This window comes from Vigna umbellata, chromosome 10 (genome assembly GCF_029865625.1).
Source record: "Vigna umbellata cultivar VRB3 chromosome 10, Vumbellata_1.0, whole genome shotgun sequence".
NCBI lineage: Eukaryota > Viridiplantae > Streptophyta > Magnoliopsida > Fabales > Fabaceae > Vigna > Vigna umbellata.
In genome coordinates, this window is record NC_142174.1 from 18557463 (window position 1) to 18575126 (window position 17664).

Here is a 17664-nt window from a genome sequence, read left to right on the forward strand (position 1 = left end):
AGCTATGGAGGAAGGTGATTCTGAATATTATAATGTTTCAGCGTAGAAACAAAAAAAAAACACGTAGTTGAAGTAAGAAACTTCATGGAAAACAAAGCTCAGAGCACCTAATTCAAAACTTCTAAAGACAACGTCACAATTCCAGCCTCGGTTTCCTCCAGCAGAGAAAAATAGCATTACTTAAACAAAAATTAACAAACAAACAAATCTCTTCATGATTCCCCTCCAATGCAACAACATGGGTGGTTACTCCGCCGCCATCGCCGTCATCACCACCATCCTCTTCTTGTTCCCGCCGCCGACTTCTCAGGCCCAGATTCTCAACACAGAAGCTCACGTTTTCGGCCCCTTCAACCAATCATACTTCAACACGTTCGCGGTGTTGCCCAGCGCCGCCATCAACCTTGAAGCGCTCCAAGTAACACCAGACAGCACAGGCAACGTGTCCCTGACCAACCGCTCCGGCAGAATCTTCTTCAACAAACCCTTCACTCTCTGGAACGACCAAGATAGCCTCGACGAAAAGCCCGTGTCTTTCAACACTTCCTTTCTGATAAACGTATACCGTCCCAAAAACGAAACTCCCGGCGAGGGCATCACCTTCTTCATCGCCCCTTCTACCTCCGCCCCCCCTCCCAACAGCTACGGCCAGTTTCTCGGCCTCACAAACGCCTCCAACGATGGCAACCGCACCAACCAAATCCTCGCCGTCGAACTTGACACCGTGAAGCAGGACTTTGACCCCGACGACAACCATCTCGGCCTGGACGTTAACGGCGTGAGGTCCAACGTCACTGTGTCTCTCACTCCCTTGGGGTTCGAGATCGTGCCCAACGTCACGCGCTTCCACGTGCTGTGGGTGGAGTATGACGGTGACCGGAAGGTGATCGACGTGTACATCGCGGAGCAGCCTGATAAGGATGCACCCATAGTGCCGAAACCGGCTAAGCCGGTGTTGAGTTCAGGTATCGATCTGAAACAAGTGGTGAACAGGGTTTCTTATTTTGGGTTCTCTGCTTCGACCGGTGACAACGTTGAACTAAACTGCGTGCTGAGGTGGAACATTTCTATTGAAGTTTTTCCCAAAAAAAAGGGGATCGGAAATGCGTTGAAGATTGGGTTGGGTGTCGGAGTGCCTGTGGTCGTTCTTCTTGTAGCCGGTGTCGTAGGGTGGGTTTATTGGTTGTGGAGAAAGCAGAGAGAAAGCGAGACTCAGATTTTGGGAACTCTCAAGAGTTTACCTGGAACTCCCAGAGAATTTAGGTATCAAGAATTGAAGAAAGCCACTAATAATTTCGATGAGAAGCACAAGCTTGGACAAGGTGGATACGGCGTCGTATACAGAGGAACACTTCCGAAAGAGAAGTTGGAAGTAGCCGTCAAAATGTTCTCCAGAGATAAGATGAAAAGCACAGATGATTTCTTGTCTGAACTCACCATCATCAATCGCCTTCGTCACAAAAACCTTGTTCGCTTACTCGGTCAGTCAGTTTAATTAATTTTTCGTTATTATTGTTTCTTTAGATTGATTCAATTATCACTTCCACGAACATAAATTCCAGTTATTACTGTTAGGATTTAGGATCTAGATCCGACAGTGGTTCTGTTCTGTCCAGATCATCATGGTAGGAGCCAAGCAATAATTGCTAAAATTCTGTCTGACACGTCTTCGCTGGCAACGTTGACCAGCTATGGCGACAGTTGTTGGCGTCCCAACCTAATTCGCTCCATCTTTGTGCATTCATGCATTCAACGTGGTTGCACAAAGCCGAAGAACACTACCCGAATCGAAAAGTATCCTCCACTTAGGGTATTTTTGTTGGAGTGTTTCATCATTTTATTTTCGATAGCGACCTTAATTGTTATACCTTCTGTCCTTAGTCAACATTAACAGCTCTGAGTAGAGTGATGTTCTTTCTCTGTCCTTTGGTCCCATCCAAAGATGGTGATTCATTGAAGGTTTCTTCACCCTATCCAAAAGTGCCCACGTAATTTTCATTTCTTCTGTAACAAACCTAATCTTATTCCAAGGTCAACTGAAATTTACTATCTTATATAACTCAAGCGGAAGTCATAAAAAATTAACCACCCAGCCGGCCTAAACTCTTTTAGAATAATATAAGAGCGCAAGTCATTATCCAAATCGTTTACCTTTTCTTACAAGCATTTCCGACTGATGTAATACAAATCAAACAAGACTCTGTCCTTGTGATCTTATTATAATTTATGTAATGTTCTGTATAAGCATCTGACTCAAAATTTAATATTTAAAAAAAAAACGCAGGGTGGTGCCACAGAAATGGGGTGTTGCTGTTAGTGTACGATTACATGCCTAATGGAAGCTTGGACAACCACATTTTCCGTGAGGAGGGGAGCAACACTACGGCACTGAGTTGGCCTTTGAGGTACAAGATCATAGCAGGGGTGGCTTCTGCATTGAACTACCTGCACAACGAGTATGATCAGAAAGTGGTCCACAGAGACCTTAAGGCCAGCAACATCATGCTGGACTCAGACTTCAATGCTCGTTTAGGTGACTTCGGCTTGGCTCGTGCGTTGGAGAATGATAAAACATCGTATGCAGAGTTGGAAGGAGTGCATGGCACCATGGGGTACATTGCACCTGAGTGCTTCCACACTGGGAGGGCCACAAGGGAATCTGATGTTTATGGGTTTGGAGCAGTGGTCCTTGAGGTTGTGTGTGGCCAAAGGCCATGGACCAAGAATGAGGGGTATGAGTGCTTGGTGGATTGGGTATGGCACCTGCATCGTGAGCAAAGGATACTTGATGCAGTGGATCCAAGACTTGGGAATGACTGTGTGGCTGAAGAGGCAGAGAGGATTCTGAAACTAGGACTAGCATGCTCTCACCCCATTGCCAGTGAAAGACCAAAGATGCAAACAATTGTTCAGATCATATCTGGTTCTGTGCCTGTGCCTCATGTTCCACCTTTCAAACCATCTTTTGTGTGGCCAGCTATGGATCTATCAAGCCTTGCAAGTGACCTCACACAAACCACAACAACCGAGTACACACCCATGACAACAACCGAGTACACACCCATGAACAGTACCACACATTCTTTGCATGTTGATTTCTCAGACAGTGGCTCTCTTGTCTAAAACACCATATATGCATGCATTCCAATTCCATCCCCTCTTTCAAGACAACCTTTTCCCTTTGGTTTTTCGTGATCTGTTTGTTCGTCAGCCCTTCCCCTTAGTTAACTTCTCCTCCTAAAGGAAGCAAAATTTCCTCAGACTTTTCCCTTTTTTAATCTTAATTTGATTTGATTTTTCAGTGATCAAGTATAGATTCTCTTGTAATTTCTAATTTTGATTGGAAAGGAATGAAATCAGAGTTTGTAAATTTTGGTGAAATAATACATATTCTGTATGTTCTTTTCTTTTTCATTCTTATATAATACATATTCAACTATTGCTAAACATAAGCAAAAACTCACCAAATTATTATTTTACAACAACATTCACACAAAGTCAAGAGTCAATATCCATAAACACCAGGTATCAGTTGGTGTACCGAATATCCATAAACACCAGGTATCAGTTACTGAAAACATGACTCCTTTCAATTATTCCTTAATCATAGTTCCAGTGTCTAGGCCAATCGGAACAGTTCTAGGGCTTCTTTAGTGGGAATCTTCTTACTAACTTTGAGATTCCTATAATCTTCATAAACAAAAGGTTGATAAAAACGGGAGTGATCATGGTTCACCAATTCCTCTGGGGCCTCAACATTCCTGTTCTTGGGTCCTAAGATTAACGTAGCAATTGAAAGACGTTTGTTCCCTTCCTTGCATTGCACACGATGTGTCACATTGCAAAACCTCCCATTGCTCCACGCCTGCATATATGCATACATTTATTTATATTAATTCCAACTGCATGGTCACAGTTTATCAGCAATACCGGCATAAGTACATTTGCTTTTATAGTTTCACGCAAGGGGATTCCTTCTCTTCCATATCTTTAAATAACCTGCTTTGTGATCTCTCTCTAATACCATGAAATTTCTCTTTAAATAACTTATTTTCAAACTCTGAATAGATATAATATCCTATTAAGTGGATATTACTCAGACAAAGAATCTACAGTATCAGCAATATCATAAGTTATTTTTTTGTCAGAGATTTTATATATATGACACGAGTCTTATCTCACATAAGTATTTAATACAACTTTTAACTCAAAATTTGAAGACAATGAATTTCTTTTATACATATAACAAGTTCTGCAATAAAGAACAAATTTTCTTTTGTGCAACTGAAGGTTCAGAGTTTAATTGATGATTTGTGTATACTTACACGAGCAATGTCTCCAAGATTGACAAGAAAAGTCCCAGGGAAAAGAGGGATTGGCACAAAGGAGGAAGAAGAGTCCATGACTTCAAGACCACCAACATTTTCATCATCTTTAAGAACAGATAGGAAGCTTGAATCTGTGTGTATTTGAACTCCTGGGGACCCTATTGTTTCTGCTGTGAAGTTATATTTGTTAAATCTAAACTCGTAGAGCCAGTCCTCGAAATCAGCACCTTCAACTACACCAAGAGATTCAGCCATCTTTTGTCCTATTTTTACTGCCAAACCATGAACAGCTTGCCCATATGCCTCCATTATTTGCCTAGGAGGAGCAAGATATTATCAACAACACTTCACACTTTACAAGACTCTCAATTAAATGTAAAACCATTATTAACCTCTACTTTGAAAGTGCTGAAATTTTCCAAAAAAGAAAAGGATAACAGAAATTGAAAGAGAGAGATGAAGAAAGAAAACAAACCTTTGTTGAGGAGAGACATGAAGCTGAGAACAGAAATTGTGCATAGATTGTGATGAAGAAATGTCATAGATTCCTATAGCCTCGTATAAGGGGCTGAGTGGAGTTGGTCCGACGTAACCACCGCCAGCAATGGCTTCTGTGTTGCGTTTCTTGGTCTCAAAAGGAAGATCATGCAGAGCTTCAACCACCTTCTTCATGTCAGCCACTAGGGTTGGAGGAATAGAGTGATTGATGATCCTGAAAGAACCCCATTTTTCACATGCTTCTCTTAGTTTCTTTAACTCTTCTTCCTCACCAATTTTCTGCACATCAATCACTACTGGGAACTTCTCCGCCATAGGTAGAGACAACACTTTGCACGCTTACACACATATATTCACACCTTTATATAGATATTTTTAGTTAATTTTCTTTTGTAATAGATTTTTTCTTATATTTCATAATTTTCGTGGTAGTTATTATGTTATTTTTTCTACTAGTTTCTTTGTAGTAGTTCATATTCTTCGTGGTAGGGGCCATATCTGCATGTGTATTGTTTGTTCTCTATAAAGGTAAAGGGTGGGTCAGGGTCTGTCTTTTTCCTTTCTACTTAATAGAAGGGATAAAATAATTATAAAAAGAAAAAAACTTTTGTATTTGTAAAAGGAAAATGTTATTTGGACAACGAAATTTTGACACACATTTAACAACGCCACGTGTCAGCTCTGTATTGGATAAATAATTTGAAAATATAACAGAGAAAGGGTTACGGGGCGAGGGGTATTTTGGGATTTCCAGGGTAAAATTTAAAGAATTGGGTTTGGGCAGTTTAGGGTGGGAGAGAAGTTCGTTCAACCCTTCCATATTGTGTCTCGCTCTCTCGCTCTGTCGTTCGTCTTCGAAGCTTCCATCTTCGCTGTCGTTGTCTCGCTGTCTCGCGCTATCATTTTTACTTTGTGTTAATCTCACTTATAATGACAAAAGTAGTGATTGAAAAATGAACGCAGCATTATAATAAGAATTTGAAAAGTACAAGACCATTTTCAGTAAAATTAATGGTAATTAATGGGAAGGAGTTGATCAAATTCTGAGTGGGGAGATGGGTGTTGGTCATTGATGTAAACGCAAGAAGTGTGGAGTGACCCGTGATGAGTAGGGGGACGAAGTAGTGCAAGGGATGAGTCAGAGTGTTGAAAAAATGGTCTGGTAATCGTTTACCCGAGAGAAAATTGGATTTTGTACATAAAGTCCAACACAGGTAGTCAGCCAGATGAACAGGGGTCACCATTGGAAAAAAAACTCAGTTTTAGGCAGTTGTGCACCTGTCTGAGGCTGGTCCAGGTGTTTCAGTGGTGGGAGAGGGTGGTTGGTGATGTGATGTGAGTCCAAGGAGTGTGGGGTGACCCCTCATTAGTTGGAGGAGCAAGCTCTGCAAGGGATGACTCAGAGTGTTCAAAAAAGGGTTTGGTAATCGTTTACAGCATCCGTGTAAACGATTACCCGAGACAAAACTGGATTTTGTACAGAAAGTCCAACACAGGTAGTCAGTCAGGTGAACAGGGGTCACCATTGAAAAAAATGTGACTTTTATGCAAATCTGCACCTGTCTGAGGCTGGTACAGGTGTTTCAGTGGTGGGAGAGGGTGGTTGGTGATGTGATGTGAGTCCAAGGACTGTGGGGTGACCCCTCATCAGTTGGAGGAGCAAGCTCTGCAAGGGATTTGTTGACCAAAAAACCATACAAGTGAATTTAAGGGTCATTACTGGTTGGGAGGTTATGTTTGATGACCCCAAGAAGTGGGGAAGAAGTCATTCTTACTGAGGGGACCAAGTTGGACAAGTGCAGAGCTAATCTGCAGAAAAAACATTGTCGTAATCGTTTACAGTGGCCTCGTAAACGATTACACGAGAGAAATCACTGTTTTGTACAGAAAGTTGAACTGAAGTAGTCAGTTGTAGTGTCCTGGGTGATCATTGGCAAAAACTGTTAATTTAAAGCACAAGTCCACTTGTATTTACTTGGTGTTGGTGTTTGACTGGTGGTAGAGGGTGGTAGGTGATGGGAGGTGACCCCAAGAAGTGGGAAAGAAGCCATTCTTACTGAAGGGACCAAGTTGGACAAGTGCAGACCCAATCTGCAGAAAAAACACTATGGTAATCCTTTACAGTATCCTTGTAATCGATTACAGTGTCAAAAAAGGTGTAAACTTGATTTCTAAGGCATAATTTGAAAGGTCTTTGAGTATAGATTCCAACAAAACAAGAATCAACTCATTTGGAGTTCGGTGGAGAAAGTTATGAGCAAAAGAACAAGCAAAGGTTAGAGTTGGCAAAAATATATGAAACGCTGAAAGAATAAACTGTACCAACTCAGATGTCCAAAAATTACAAATTAGTAGTCATTGGAAAGATTTTTGAGTCTAGTTTCTAATAAAAAAAGAATCACATCATTTGGAAGTCGGTGGGAAAAGTTATCAGTAAAATAGCCAGCAAAGGTCAAAGTTGACAGCATGTTATCTCACCCAAGTTGCTCATCTCATAAACATTTTTCCTCCATCATGGGGTGCCAAAACATCACTTTCCACCATTGAAACACCAGGACCAGCCTAAGAAAAGTGCAAAAGTGCTTAAAACTCACCTTTTTGGCCAATGGTGACCCCAGTTACCTGACTGAGTACCTGTGTTGGACTTTCTGTACAAAATCCAATTTTGTCTCGGGTAATCGTTTACAGTGTCCTTGTAATCGATTACAGTGTCAAAAAAGGTGTAAACTTGATTTCTAAGGCATAATTTGAAAGGTCTTTGAGTATAGATTCCAACAAAACAAGAATCAACTCATTTGGAGTTCGGTGGAGAAAGTTATGAGCAAAAGAACAAGCAAAGGTCAGAGTTGGCAAAAATATATGGAACGCTAACTTGAAAGAATAAACTGTACCAACTAAGATGTCCAAAAAATACAAATTAGTAGTCATTGGAAAGATTTTTGAGTCTAGTTTCTAATAAAAAAAGAATCACATCATTTGGAGGTCGGTGGGAAAAGTTATCAGTAAAATAGCCAGCAAAGGTCAAAGTTGACAGCATGTTATCTCACCCAAGTTGCTCATCTCATAAACATTGTTTTTTCCCTCCATCATGGGGTGCCAAAACATCACTTCCCATCATTGAAACACCAGGACCAGCCTAAGAAAAGTGCAAAAGTGCTTAAAACTCACCTTTTTGGCCAATGGTGACCCCAGTTCACCTGACTGAGTACCTGTGTTGGACTTTCTGTACAAAATCCAGTTTTGTCTCGGGTAATCGTTTACAGGGATGCTATAAACGATTTCCAGACCCTTTTTTCAACACCCTCACTCATCCCTTGCAGAGGTTGCTCCTCCAACTGATGAGGGGTCACCCCACACTCCTTGGACACACATCACATCACCAACCACCCTCTCCCACCACTAAAACACCTGGACCAGCCTCAGACAGGTGCAGAACTGCCTAAAAGTCACGTTTTTGGCCAATGGTGACCCCTGTTCACCTGACTGACTACCTGTGTTGGACTTTCTGTACAAAATCCAGTTTTGTCTCGGGTAATCGTTTACCAGGATGCTGTAAACGATTACCATACCCTTTTTTGAACACTCTCACTCATCCCTTGCAGAGCTTGCTCCTCCAACTGATGAGGGGTGACCCCACACTCCTTGGACTCACATCACATCACCAACCACCCTCTTCCACCACTGAAACACCTGGACCAGCCTCAGACAGGTGCAGAAGTGCCTAAAAGTCAGTTTTTTGGCCAATGGTGACCCCTGTTCACCTGACTGACTACCTGTGTTGGACTTTCTGTACAAAATCCAGTTTTGTCTCGGGTAATCGTTTACAGGGATGTTGTAAACGATTACCAGACCCTTTTTTCAACACCCTCACTCATCCCTTGCAGAGCTTGCTCCTCCAACTGATCAGGGGTCACCCCACACTCCTTGGACTCACATCACGTCACCAACCACCCTCTCCTACCACTGAAATTGTCCTTCAAATTAACTGGTTTTGACATTGGTCACCATGTTATCCAAAATGACCACTCAAACACCAACATCTTACAAACAAGCCTGCAACTTACGAGACAAAAAAAATGACCACATTCTGAAATCCACAAACTCACAACTCATAATAACAATGGTAGTGAATAAATAAAATATGAGACCAATTCAAACCAAAACTCAAATTTTATTTCATTGCACTAAATCGGATACATTAAACTTTGTTTTCTTAATCTATTTACAATGATTACAATTATCATTACTTTCCAAATAACATTTTCCATCAACTAAAATACACAGATCACTCATTTTTTATTCTAAGCACTACGGTTCCGGTGTATGGAGTCCTAAGTGCTCTTCCCTTGTAACGCCTTCGTGATCCAACCCTAACATACGTCTTCAAAGGTTGTTCATTTCCGTCAATGTCAGTAGGGGATACAAAACCAATGTTCACGGATGGTTCTGTACGAGGCACACTTCTTGCCTTCTCTTCAGCCAATTGTGCCTCCAAATTTGCAACCCTCCTTTTAAGTTCTTCAATTAGAAATTCTTGTTCCTCTAAGGCACGCATAAAAGTTTCTCTGCGAATTCTTTTTTGTTTCTTCTTTCCTCTTGGTTTAGCATCCTTTCTCGTCTGTCAAGCGTTCGTTCAAAGTACATATATACTTTGTCGAAGAAGAGTGACGAACACTCAACTGCATAAACCAAAATAAATTCATCAAAACAACGAAACCCAATAACCCAAGAACCACAACACAAGGATACAAACCCCAAACCTTAACCCAAACCAAATAAGCATGCTACGAGATGCCCAAACCGAATAACTAGGCTACGACATGGAATGGAAAACCACTTACCTTCGTCGTCGGACAATCGTCACCGGAACTTGCCATTCCGCACGATAACAGGAAACGAAACTGGACGGAGACAACACCACACACACAGAACAAAGTGAAGCACCATGAAACGCGACCTTCGACCTTCCAAGAGAACGCACCTTCGTTTCCAATGAAACAGAGAAAGGGCTATTTTCGGAATTTCAGTAAAAATAAGGGTTACGGACTTCCGTTTCGTAGGTTTTAAAAAAAATTTATTTTTAAAACAAACCAATCAAACAACGACACGTGGCGTTGTCAAAACAGTGTTAAATATGCGTTGTTGAAATATCGCGGTCCTTTGTAAAAACAAAGTGTAATAAAGGGTAATATATGATGGATATAATAATTTGTTAGTTGTAAAAACATTTTTGTTTTCTTTTATAATCATATTCTTCTTTCTTTTGAAGCAATTTATGTTGAAACTTTTTTCACTTATATTCCTACAGTTGAATACGGACATCTCGAATGTTTTTTGAGTTTTTTCTTGTAAGTTTTGAGAGAGAAAAAAAATGAATTTTTTTTTTCATAAAATTGAAAATAAAAATCTATAAAAATCTATAAAATCTATATTAGAAACTTTCGATAAATTAGTTTATAGAAAAATTTAGTTTGTAAATTGTTATGGAAACATACTAGATATCTATTATGAAAGAGAAAATTAAGGTAGATGAAAATAAATATATATGAGAAATAAAGTGAAAATTACCAATATTTAAATAAAAAATAAACATAAAAAATAGCAAACATATGTGAAAATAATATTAAATTTCGTCATTTAAAAAAAATCTTCTAAACATTTTAACTTATTTTCATCTGCCATTATTCTTTTTAATTCTTACACGCCATGTACATCATAAACATGAATTTTTTTCTCAAACTATCCAAATAAACATATACCAACATTAATTCTCAAACTAAACTCTCTCTTTTTTTTCACACATTGAGAATTCTGTTAGAAAAGTTAAATTTAGTGTTCTGATGACCAAATTCTCAACATAGTAACTCCTGTGAAAAGAAAAACAAAATTAACCAACGGAATTCTAGTGGGATTTTTTAAAACAAAAAAGTATTTTTTAAAACTGAGAAAAGAAAGGAAGTGGACACTCTGCCGAATTCTCAACGTAAATAATAACCTATCTAATTTAGAAATGAGGCTGGAAATAAATTTATTTGGGTAAAAAATTTAAATGGATTTATTTTAGCACATAAATATAGACATTTATTCGTACATGATGAATTGATGTTGGTATTTGAGGGATCCTAGTACAATTATTTTGGGGTTGGGGCTAATCTAGCTAGCCACAATGATGAATCTGTTGTGCCCATTTGGTGCAATTTGCAGAAAATGTTGTAGCAAATTTAATTTCAAATCATGGAAGCCATGTGCTCAAAATAGTGTTAATTTTACGCCTACTTTCACTTTGGGAGTCAGCAAAAATATTGGGGTGTGAAATTTTAATAAAGTATATTTGTATATGATATATTAATTTTTCAAAAAAATTCGAATATATATTTTGGAGAGATCCACTGCAGTAAAACCTCTTCTTTTACAAATATATTTAACTGTTAATATGTGTTAACTGTGAAAATGGAACCCATAATAAAAAATGAATAATTTTATCAATATATGAGATGAAACCAATTCCAACCCATAACACAACCTATCACTCTATGATTAGCATGTTGAAATGGAAAGTGTTCCCTTTTTCAATAGACTAATGATAGGTTCAGACGTCACATTCATTTAACCCTTATTATAAAAATAAAATAATCATTAAAAAAAGTTTTACATTTAAAAAATATAAAAAGTAAAAAATAATATCAAAAGAGTGTAAAGAAATTTCATTAATCTTTTTCACTCATCACACAAAATTCCAAAGGAATCCCTTCTGTCTTCCAATAGCCACATCACTTTCTTCTTTAAATTAAACAACGAACGTCAACATAAACAACCTCGTTTGTCAAAAATAAAAGCATCTATCTTCTTTTATGCTACTTCCTACCTAACCTTGTAATCAAAGTTTTTATTCCTCTTTCCCTACTTTCCTTTTCTAATCATATCTATATTAAAAAAAATAAGTATTTAAATAATGATATGTTAATATAAATTATTATATGTATCATTTTTTAATATTTAAAATATATCAACACAATAACAAATAAAAAATAACACATATATTATATCAAAATATTATAAAAAATGTCAAAAAATATATTTTTATATTTCATCACCTATAAGAGTAAAAGTGTTAAAACTCTCATATCACATTAAATTTCAGGTTAAAATAACGAACAAGGTTTGAAACAAATAGTTATGAAGATTTCTATGAAAGTTCTATGGAGTTATTAGGAGTGAGTAACTTTGTTTAAATACGAGCATTTGGCCCAGTTGACAAACAGATACATAAATTTCTGAAAAGTGTGGCATCTTCTTGTTAACTCTGAGCCTTCAAACAAACAATCCTAGGTAGTTCCTATTATGACAAGGACAAGCGCAACAACTCCAAGACTTCACCAATGTACATCTTGTTGGTAAATCTGAGCTTCCTATAATCTTCGTAAATAAAAGGTCGATATAAACGAGGATGATCGTGGTTCACCAATTCCTCTGGGGCCTCAACATTCCTATTCCTTGGTGCCAACATAAACGTAGCAATCGAAAAACGTTTGTTGGCTTCCTTGCATTGGACACGGTGTATCAAATTGCAAAACCTTCCATTGCTCCACACCTGCATATGCATAACAATTGCATGCTCAACTTCATGCGTAATAAGGGTCAGAGAAGAGTCTATTTTCTGTTTGGTTGGTGTTATTAACATACACGAGCAATGTCTCCAAGATTGACTAAGAGAGTCCCAGGGAAAGGAGGGACTGGCACGAATAATGAAGCAGAAGGGTCCAACACTTCAAGACCACCAACTTTTTCATCATCTTGAAGAATGGTTAAGAAGCCTGAATCTATATGTGTTTCAACTCCAGTGGACCCTACCGCTTCTGGGGTGAAGTTATATTTGTTTATTCTAAACTCGCATGACCAATCCTTGAAATCGTCAACCACTATGCCCAGTGATTCAGCCATCTTTTCTCCTATCTTCACTGCCAAACCATGAGTTGCCTCCCCATATCTCTCCATGATTTTCCTGTCAAAATCAATAATTCACGTTTCAAGAAAAAAGCCGATGTGAAATTCTCCCTACCAAAGATAACAGAATGTGCTTACTTTCAACATTAAACCTATCTCGATCTGAAGCAGTGAATAATAAAGAAAAAAGAAAGGAAGAAATGAAAGAAAAGTAACCTGTGTTGGGGAGAAGCGTGAAGTTGAGAGCAGAAATTGTGCATAGCTTGTGAAGAACCCAAATCATAGAGACATAGGGACTCGTAGAAAGGGTTGAGTGCAGTTGGAGCCATATGACCACTGCCTGCAATGACATCTGTGTTGCGTTTTTTGATCTCGAGAGGAAGATCAAGCAAAGCTTCATTCACTTTCTTCATCTCAGCCATGAGGGTTTCTGAAATAGAGTGGTTGACGATCCTGAAACAACCCCATCTTTCACATGCTTCTCTTAGTTTCTTTAACTCTTCTTCCTCACAAATTTTCTCCATATCAATCACTACTGGGAACTTCTCCGCCATAGCTAGGGACAACACTTGCACACTTACACACATATATTTATATAGATATTTTTTGTTAATTTTTTTTTACACTAGTTTTTTTTCTTCTATTTCATATTTTTCGTGGTAGGGGCCTTATCTGCATGTCATTGTTTGTTCTCTATGAAGATAAAGGATGGGTTGTCTTTTCCTTTTTTACTTAATAGAAGGGATAAAATAATTATAAAAAATAATTAAGCTTTTGTATTTGTAAAAACAAAGTTTAATAAAGGATATATATATGATGGATATAAAAATTTGTTGGTTGTTAAAATGTAAGAGCCTGAAAATAATAAGGCTATTGGCCTTATTTGAGGCAGTCAGCCCATAAGCTAAGGATTCATGACTTTAGGAAGGGGTTTTCTAAAGATCAGAATTCCTTTATTTTGTCAGCTTTCTTTCTCTCTCTAAAACTCTTGCCCTAAAAATTCTCTCTGCCTTCTCTCTAGATTTTCTCTTCACTGAACCGATCAAATTTTGATTTGAAGGTGTTTCCGCTCTCGCTGCACCAAGAGCTTCAGTTTGAACCGAACGTTTTTCCATTCAGACCGGTAAGTGTTTTTTTTTCCTTTTCTTCAACCGTTCTTGAACCTAAGCCATGCAACTTGTTGGTTGCCTGTTACTGGTAGTTTTTCCTTTAATTTCTCTGTCCCTTCCAACTCTAAGAAATGTGCTCTGCACCAATTTTTGGTGGCTTATAGGTGCTGTCAAACTCTCTGTGAGGAGGTACTGCTAGAGCGTTCCTAGGAGTGGTACTGTTAAGCTTTCCAGGTAAGGAGAGCTAATTATTTTTGTTATTGGATTTAATTTATTTTCCGTTCATATATGTGCATTTATCTTCATATATTTATATTCTATTTTTATATTTATATTCCGTTTATATATTGTTTCAAACAATTATATATATGTAAAATTGTACTCTCTTCTTATGGAATAAGAAATACAATTCCTATCCTTTCTTTTCTCATAACATGGTATCAGAAGAAAATTAATTTTTTATCACGTTCTTCCGCCACCAATTCTTTTCCTGTCCAGATCTTCATTTTCTACCTTTCGTTCTTGGCTTTTCTGCCTTTTTCTTCTCCTTTTATGACTACTCCCTCTGTTACTCTCGCATCGTTGCAAGATACAACACATGACTATTACATTCATCCTAATGAGAATCCTTCATTGGTGCTTGTTTCCCCGATTCTTGAAGGTCACAATTATCATGGATGGGCTCGCTCGATGTCTATGGCACTACAAATGAAGAATAAATTTGGCTTTGTTGATGGTTCCATTCCTTGTCCAGCTGGTACAGATCCAATGGTTCAAGCATGGAAGCGTTGCAATAATCTAGTTTTATCTTGGATCAATCATTCTGTTTCTCATGAGATTGCTACAAGTATTATTTGGATTGACTCTACTGCTACGGCATGGAAGGATCTCAAAGATCGTTTCTCCCAAGGTGATTCTGTTCGAATTTCACAATTGCATCAAGATCTTTATTCAATGCATCAGTCTGATCTAAGTGTTACTGCTTATTACACTAAAATGAAGATTCTCTGGGATGAACTTTGCAATTTTCGCCCTATTCCTGAATGCCAATCTTCTGCTTCTTGTTGCGTTGTTTCTAAGACAATGAAGGAATATCGTGAAAATGATTGTGTTCTTTGTTTTCTTAGAGGCTTGAATGATAATTACTCTGTTGTTCGCTCTCAGATCCTTCTCATGGATCTCTTAGAGCCTTCTTTACCCAAAATTTTTTCGATGATAATTCAACATGAGCGACAATTACAATCAGGAATTCTTTCTCAACCTCCAGTCATGGCGTCACAAGTTTCTCAATCTAAACCTTCTTTTTCTACCTTCAATGGCAGAGGTAAACCCTCTCCTGCCAATGATTATGGCCGGGGAAGATCTTCATATCAAGGTTCTCAGGCTCGTTATCAAGGTTCTCAGGCTCGTTCCTCAGGGGGAAGGTTTGGTGCACCCCGACAATGCACTCACTGTGGCAGGACAAACCACACCATTGATACTTGCTTTCTAATACATGGATTACCACCTGATCTCAAATCCAAAAGAGTCCACAATGTTACAACAGATTCTTCTACAGTAGTTCCTTCTTATAATAATTCTCCGGCACAGTCACATTCCGCAATTTTGGGACTTTCTCAAGAGCAAATTCATGGTTTATTGGCACTTCTTCCTCAATCTAATCCCACAATCCCACATTCTACTAATCTAGTGAGCTCTCATAATGCTTCCACTTCTTCCCAGGCTCAAGGTAATATCTATTTCAAATGGATTCTAGACACAGGTGCTACTGATCATATATCTAATTCTTTGTCTCATTTTATTTCTTATCATAGAATCTCACCAATTACAGTATCACTACCCAACAAGAACTCTTCATTTGCTCATTTTTCTGGCACTGTTTCACTTAGCACACACCTTACTTTACATAATGTCTTGTTTATTCCTAATTTTTCTGTCAATCTTATTTCGGTCACAAAGTTAACTAAATCTCTATCTTGTAAACTTAACATTTCTGAATTTTCCTGTGAAATACAGGACAAGTCAACCCTGCAGATGATTGGCAAAGCTGAAGAAAGAGATGGCTTGTATGTCATGATAGTTCCTGCACCCACACCCCTTGGTTCACCAGCTGCTATTACTTCTGAGAATTTTATTGCTTGTTCTACAATAAGACATAACTCTATAGATATTTGGCACTATAGACTAGGGCATCCTTCTTTTTCTTGTTATACCAAATTACGCAACATGTATGCCACTTTACCCAATACAAAATACACGCATTGTGATGCTTGTCATTATTCTAAGCAAAGAAAATTACCTTTTCAATTAAGTACTACTGTTTCAAAAGCTCCTTTTGATTTAATTCATGTTGATATTTGGGGGCCCTATAGTACTTCTTTTGTTGATGGTTTCAAATATTTCTTAACTATAGTGGATGATATGTCTAGATACACATGGATTAAATTAATGACAAGTAAATCAGATACAAGATCACAACTTATTGGCTTTGTTTCTTATATAAAAACACAATTTGGCATTGATGTAAAAGCTGTTAGATCAGATAATGGTAATGAGTTTGCAATGACAGATTTTTATAGACAAAAAGGGATACAACATCAATTATCATGTGTTGAAACACCTCAACAAAATGGAGTCGTTGAGAGAAAACATCAACACATTCTCAATGTTGCTAGATCTTTAATGTTTCAATCCCATTTGCCCATAATTTTCTGGTCTTTTGCTGTTCGTTATGCTGTGCAACTCATTAATATTTTACCTTCCAAAGTTTTGACATATTTTTCTCCATCTCAGCTGTTACACAATGTTAAACCTGACATTACTTATTTACGAGTTTTTGGCTCACTTTGCTATGCTTCAACTCTTCAAACTCATAGAACAAAATTTCAACCTTGTGCAAGAAAATGTGTTTTATTGGGTTTTAAAACAGGAGTGAAAGGCTACCTTTTGTTAGATTTCAATTCTAGGGAAATTTTTCTATCAAGGAATGTAGTATTTTATGAAAATATATTTCCTTTTCTTACTAGTGACAAGCACTCACCTATTAATACACAAAATTCCTTGGATTTTGTCACCAAAATTATTTCACCTCCATCACCTCTTTTCTCAGAAGTTACTGATCAACCCTCTTTACCACTTACATCTCCTCCTTCTATTGTTTCCGACCCTGTTATTTTCTCTTCTCAGCCTGTTTCTGTTGAACCTGTCACTGCTACTCCACAAAGGAAATCAATTAGGCCAAAACATACACCATCTTATCTGCAGGACTATCATTGCAACATGTCATCTACTTCTTCCGCCACTCAGTCATCCACAGGTACCTTATATCCTATCTCTTCATATCTATCATATGATGCATTATCATCTCTTCATAAATCATATGTCCTTAATCTTTCCCAAGTTAGTGAACCTAAAACCTATAACCAAGCCATCAAACATGATTGTTGGAGAAATGCCATGGATCAAGAAATTGCAGCTTTAGAAAATACCAAAACTTGGGTTTTGACTGATCTACCTAATGGAAAGCAACCTATCGGATGTAAATGGGTATACAAAATAAAGAGGCATGCTGATGGGAGTATTGAACGATACAAGGCAAGGCTTGTAGCCAAAGGCTACACACAACAACAAGGTTTAGATTACTTTGAGACTTTTTCACCTGTTGTCAAACTCACAACAGTAAGATTGGTTCTAGCTTTAGCAGCTTCCAAACATTGGTATTTACATCAACTAGATGTAACTAATGCCTTTTTACATGGGGATCTAGATGAAAAAGTATACATGTC

At 38.0% G+C, this 17664-nt stretch overlaps 4 protein-coding genes across 4 annotated transcripts; 2 read left to right on the plus strand and 2 right to left on the minus strand.

Moving 5' to 3' along the window:
- Nucleotides 1–3409, plus strand: LOC124831283 (putative L-type lectin-domain containing receptor kinase S.5). Its single transcript, XM_047305219.2, has 2 exons — nt 1–1481; nt 2285–3409. The coding sequence occupies exons 1-2, from the start codon at nt 215–217 to the stop codon at nt 3121–3123; spliced, it is 2106 nt and encodes a 701-aa protein (XP_047161175.2). The 5' UTR covers nt 1–214; the 3' UTR covers nt 3124–3409.
- A 40-nt stretch (nt 3410–3449) lies between these two features.
- Nucleotides 3450–5171, minus strand: LOC124831285 (2-oxoglutarate-dependent dioxygenase DAO-like). The gene is made up of 3 exons (XM_047305222.2): nt 4804–5171; nt 4326–4644; nt 3450–3865 (listed from the first exon to the last, which is right to left on the minus strand). The coding sequence occupies exons 1-3, from the start codon at nt 5139–5141 to the stop codon at nt 3620–3622; spliced, it is 903 nt and encodes a 300-aa protein (XP_047161178.2). The 5' UTR covers nt 5142–5171; the 3' UTR covers nt 3450–3619.
- A 6764-nt stretch (nt 5172–11935) lies between these two features.
- On the minus strand, nt 11936–13372 carry LOC124831287 (2-oxoglutarate-dependent dioxygenase DAO-like). The gene is made up of 3 exons (XM_088100224.1): nt 12987–13372; nt 12510–12828; nt 11936–12417 (listed from the first exon to the last, which is right to left on the minus strand). Exons 1-3 carry the CDS (start codon nt 13355–13357, stop codon nt 12166–12168), a joined length of 942 nt encoding a protein of 313 aa, XP_087956350.1. The 5' UTR covers nt 13358–13372; the 3' UTR covers nt 11936–12165.
- Nucleotides 13373–14431: 1059 nt separating this feature from the next.
- LOC148192086 (uncharacterized) lies at nt 14432–15498 on the plus strand. The gene is made up of 2 exons (XM_088100300.1): nt 14432–14789; nt 15202–15498. Exons 1-2 carry the CDS (start codon nt 14432–14434, stop codon nt 15369–15371), a joined length of 528 nt encoding a protein of 175 aa, XP_087956426.1. The 3' UTR covers nt 15372–15498.
- Nucleotides 15499–17664: the final 2166 nt, after the last annotated feature.

Bases quoted from the DNA above. Each gene is read 5' to 3' on its own strand.
- LOC148192086 (XM_088100300.1), top strand. From the start codon at position 14,432: ATGACTACTCCCTCTGTTACTCTCGCATCGTTGCAAGATACAACACAT. The intron at 14,790-15,201 runs GTGATTCTGTTC...CTTCAATGGCAG, and splicing joins CAAAGATCGTTTCTCCCAAG to AGGTAAACCCTCTCCTGCCA.
- LOC124831287 (XM_088100224.1), bottom strand. From the start codon at position 13,357: ATGTGTGTAAGTGTGCAAGTGTTGTCCCTAGCTATGGCGGAGAAGTTC. The intron at 12,829-12,986 runs GTTACTTTTCTT...TGATTTTGACAG, and splicing joins CACGCTTCTCCCCAACACAG to GAAAATCATGGAGAGATATG. The intron at 12,418-12,509 runs GTATGTTAATAA...ATGCATATGCAG, and splicing joins ATCTTGGAGACATTGCTCGT to GTGTGGAGCAATGGAAGGTT.
- LOC124831285 (XM_047305222.2), bottom strand. From the start codon at position 5,141: ATGGCGGAGAAGTTCCCAGTAGTGATTGATGTGCAGAAAATTGGTGAG. The intron at 4,645-4,803 runs GTTTGTTTTCTT...TGCTCCTCCTAG, and splicing joins CATGTCTCTCCTCAACAAAG to GCAAATAATGGAGGCATATG. The intron at 3,866-4,325 runs GTAAGTATACAC...GCATATATGCAG, and splicing joins ATCTTGGAGACATTGCTCGT to GCGTGGAGCAATGGGAGGTT.
- LOC124831283 (XM_047305219.2), top strand. From the start codon at position 215: ATGATTCCCCTCCAATGCAACAACATGGGTGGTTACTCCGCCGCCATC. The intron at 1,482-2,284 runs GTCAGTCAGTTT...AAAAAAACGCAG, and splicing joins AAACCTTGTTCGCTTACTCG to GGTGGTGCCACAGAAATGGG.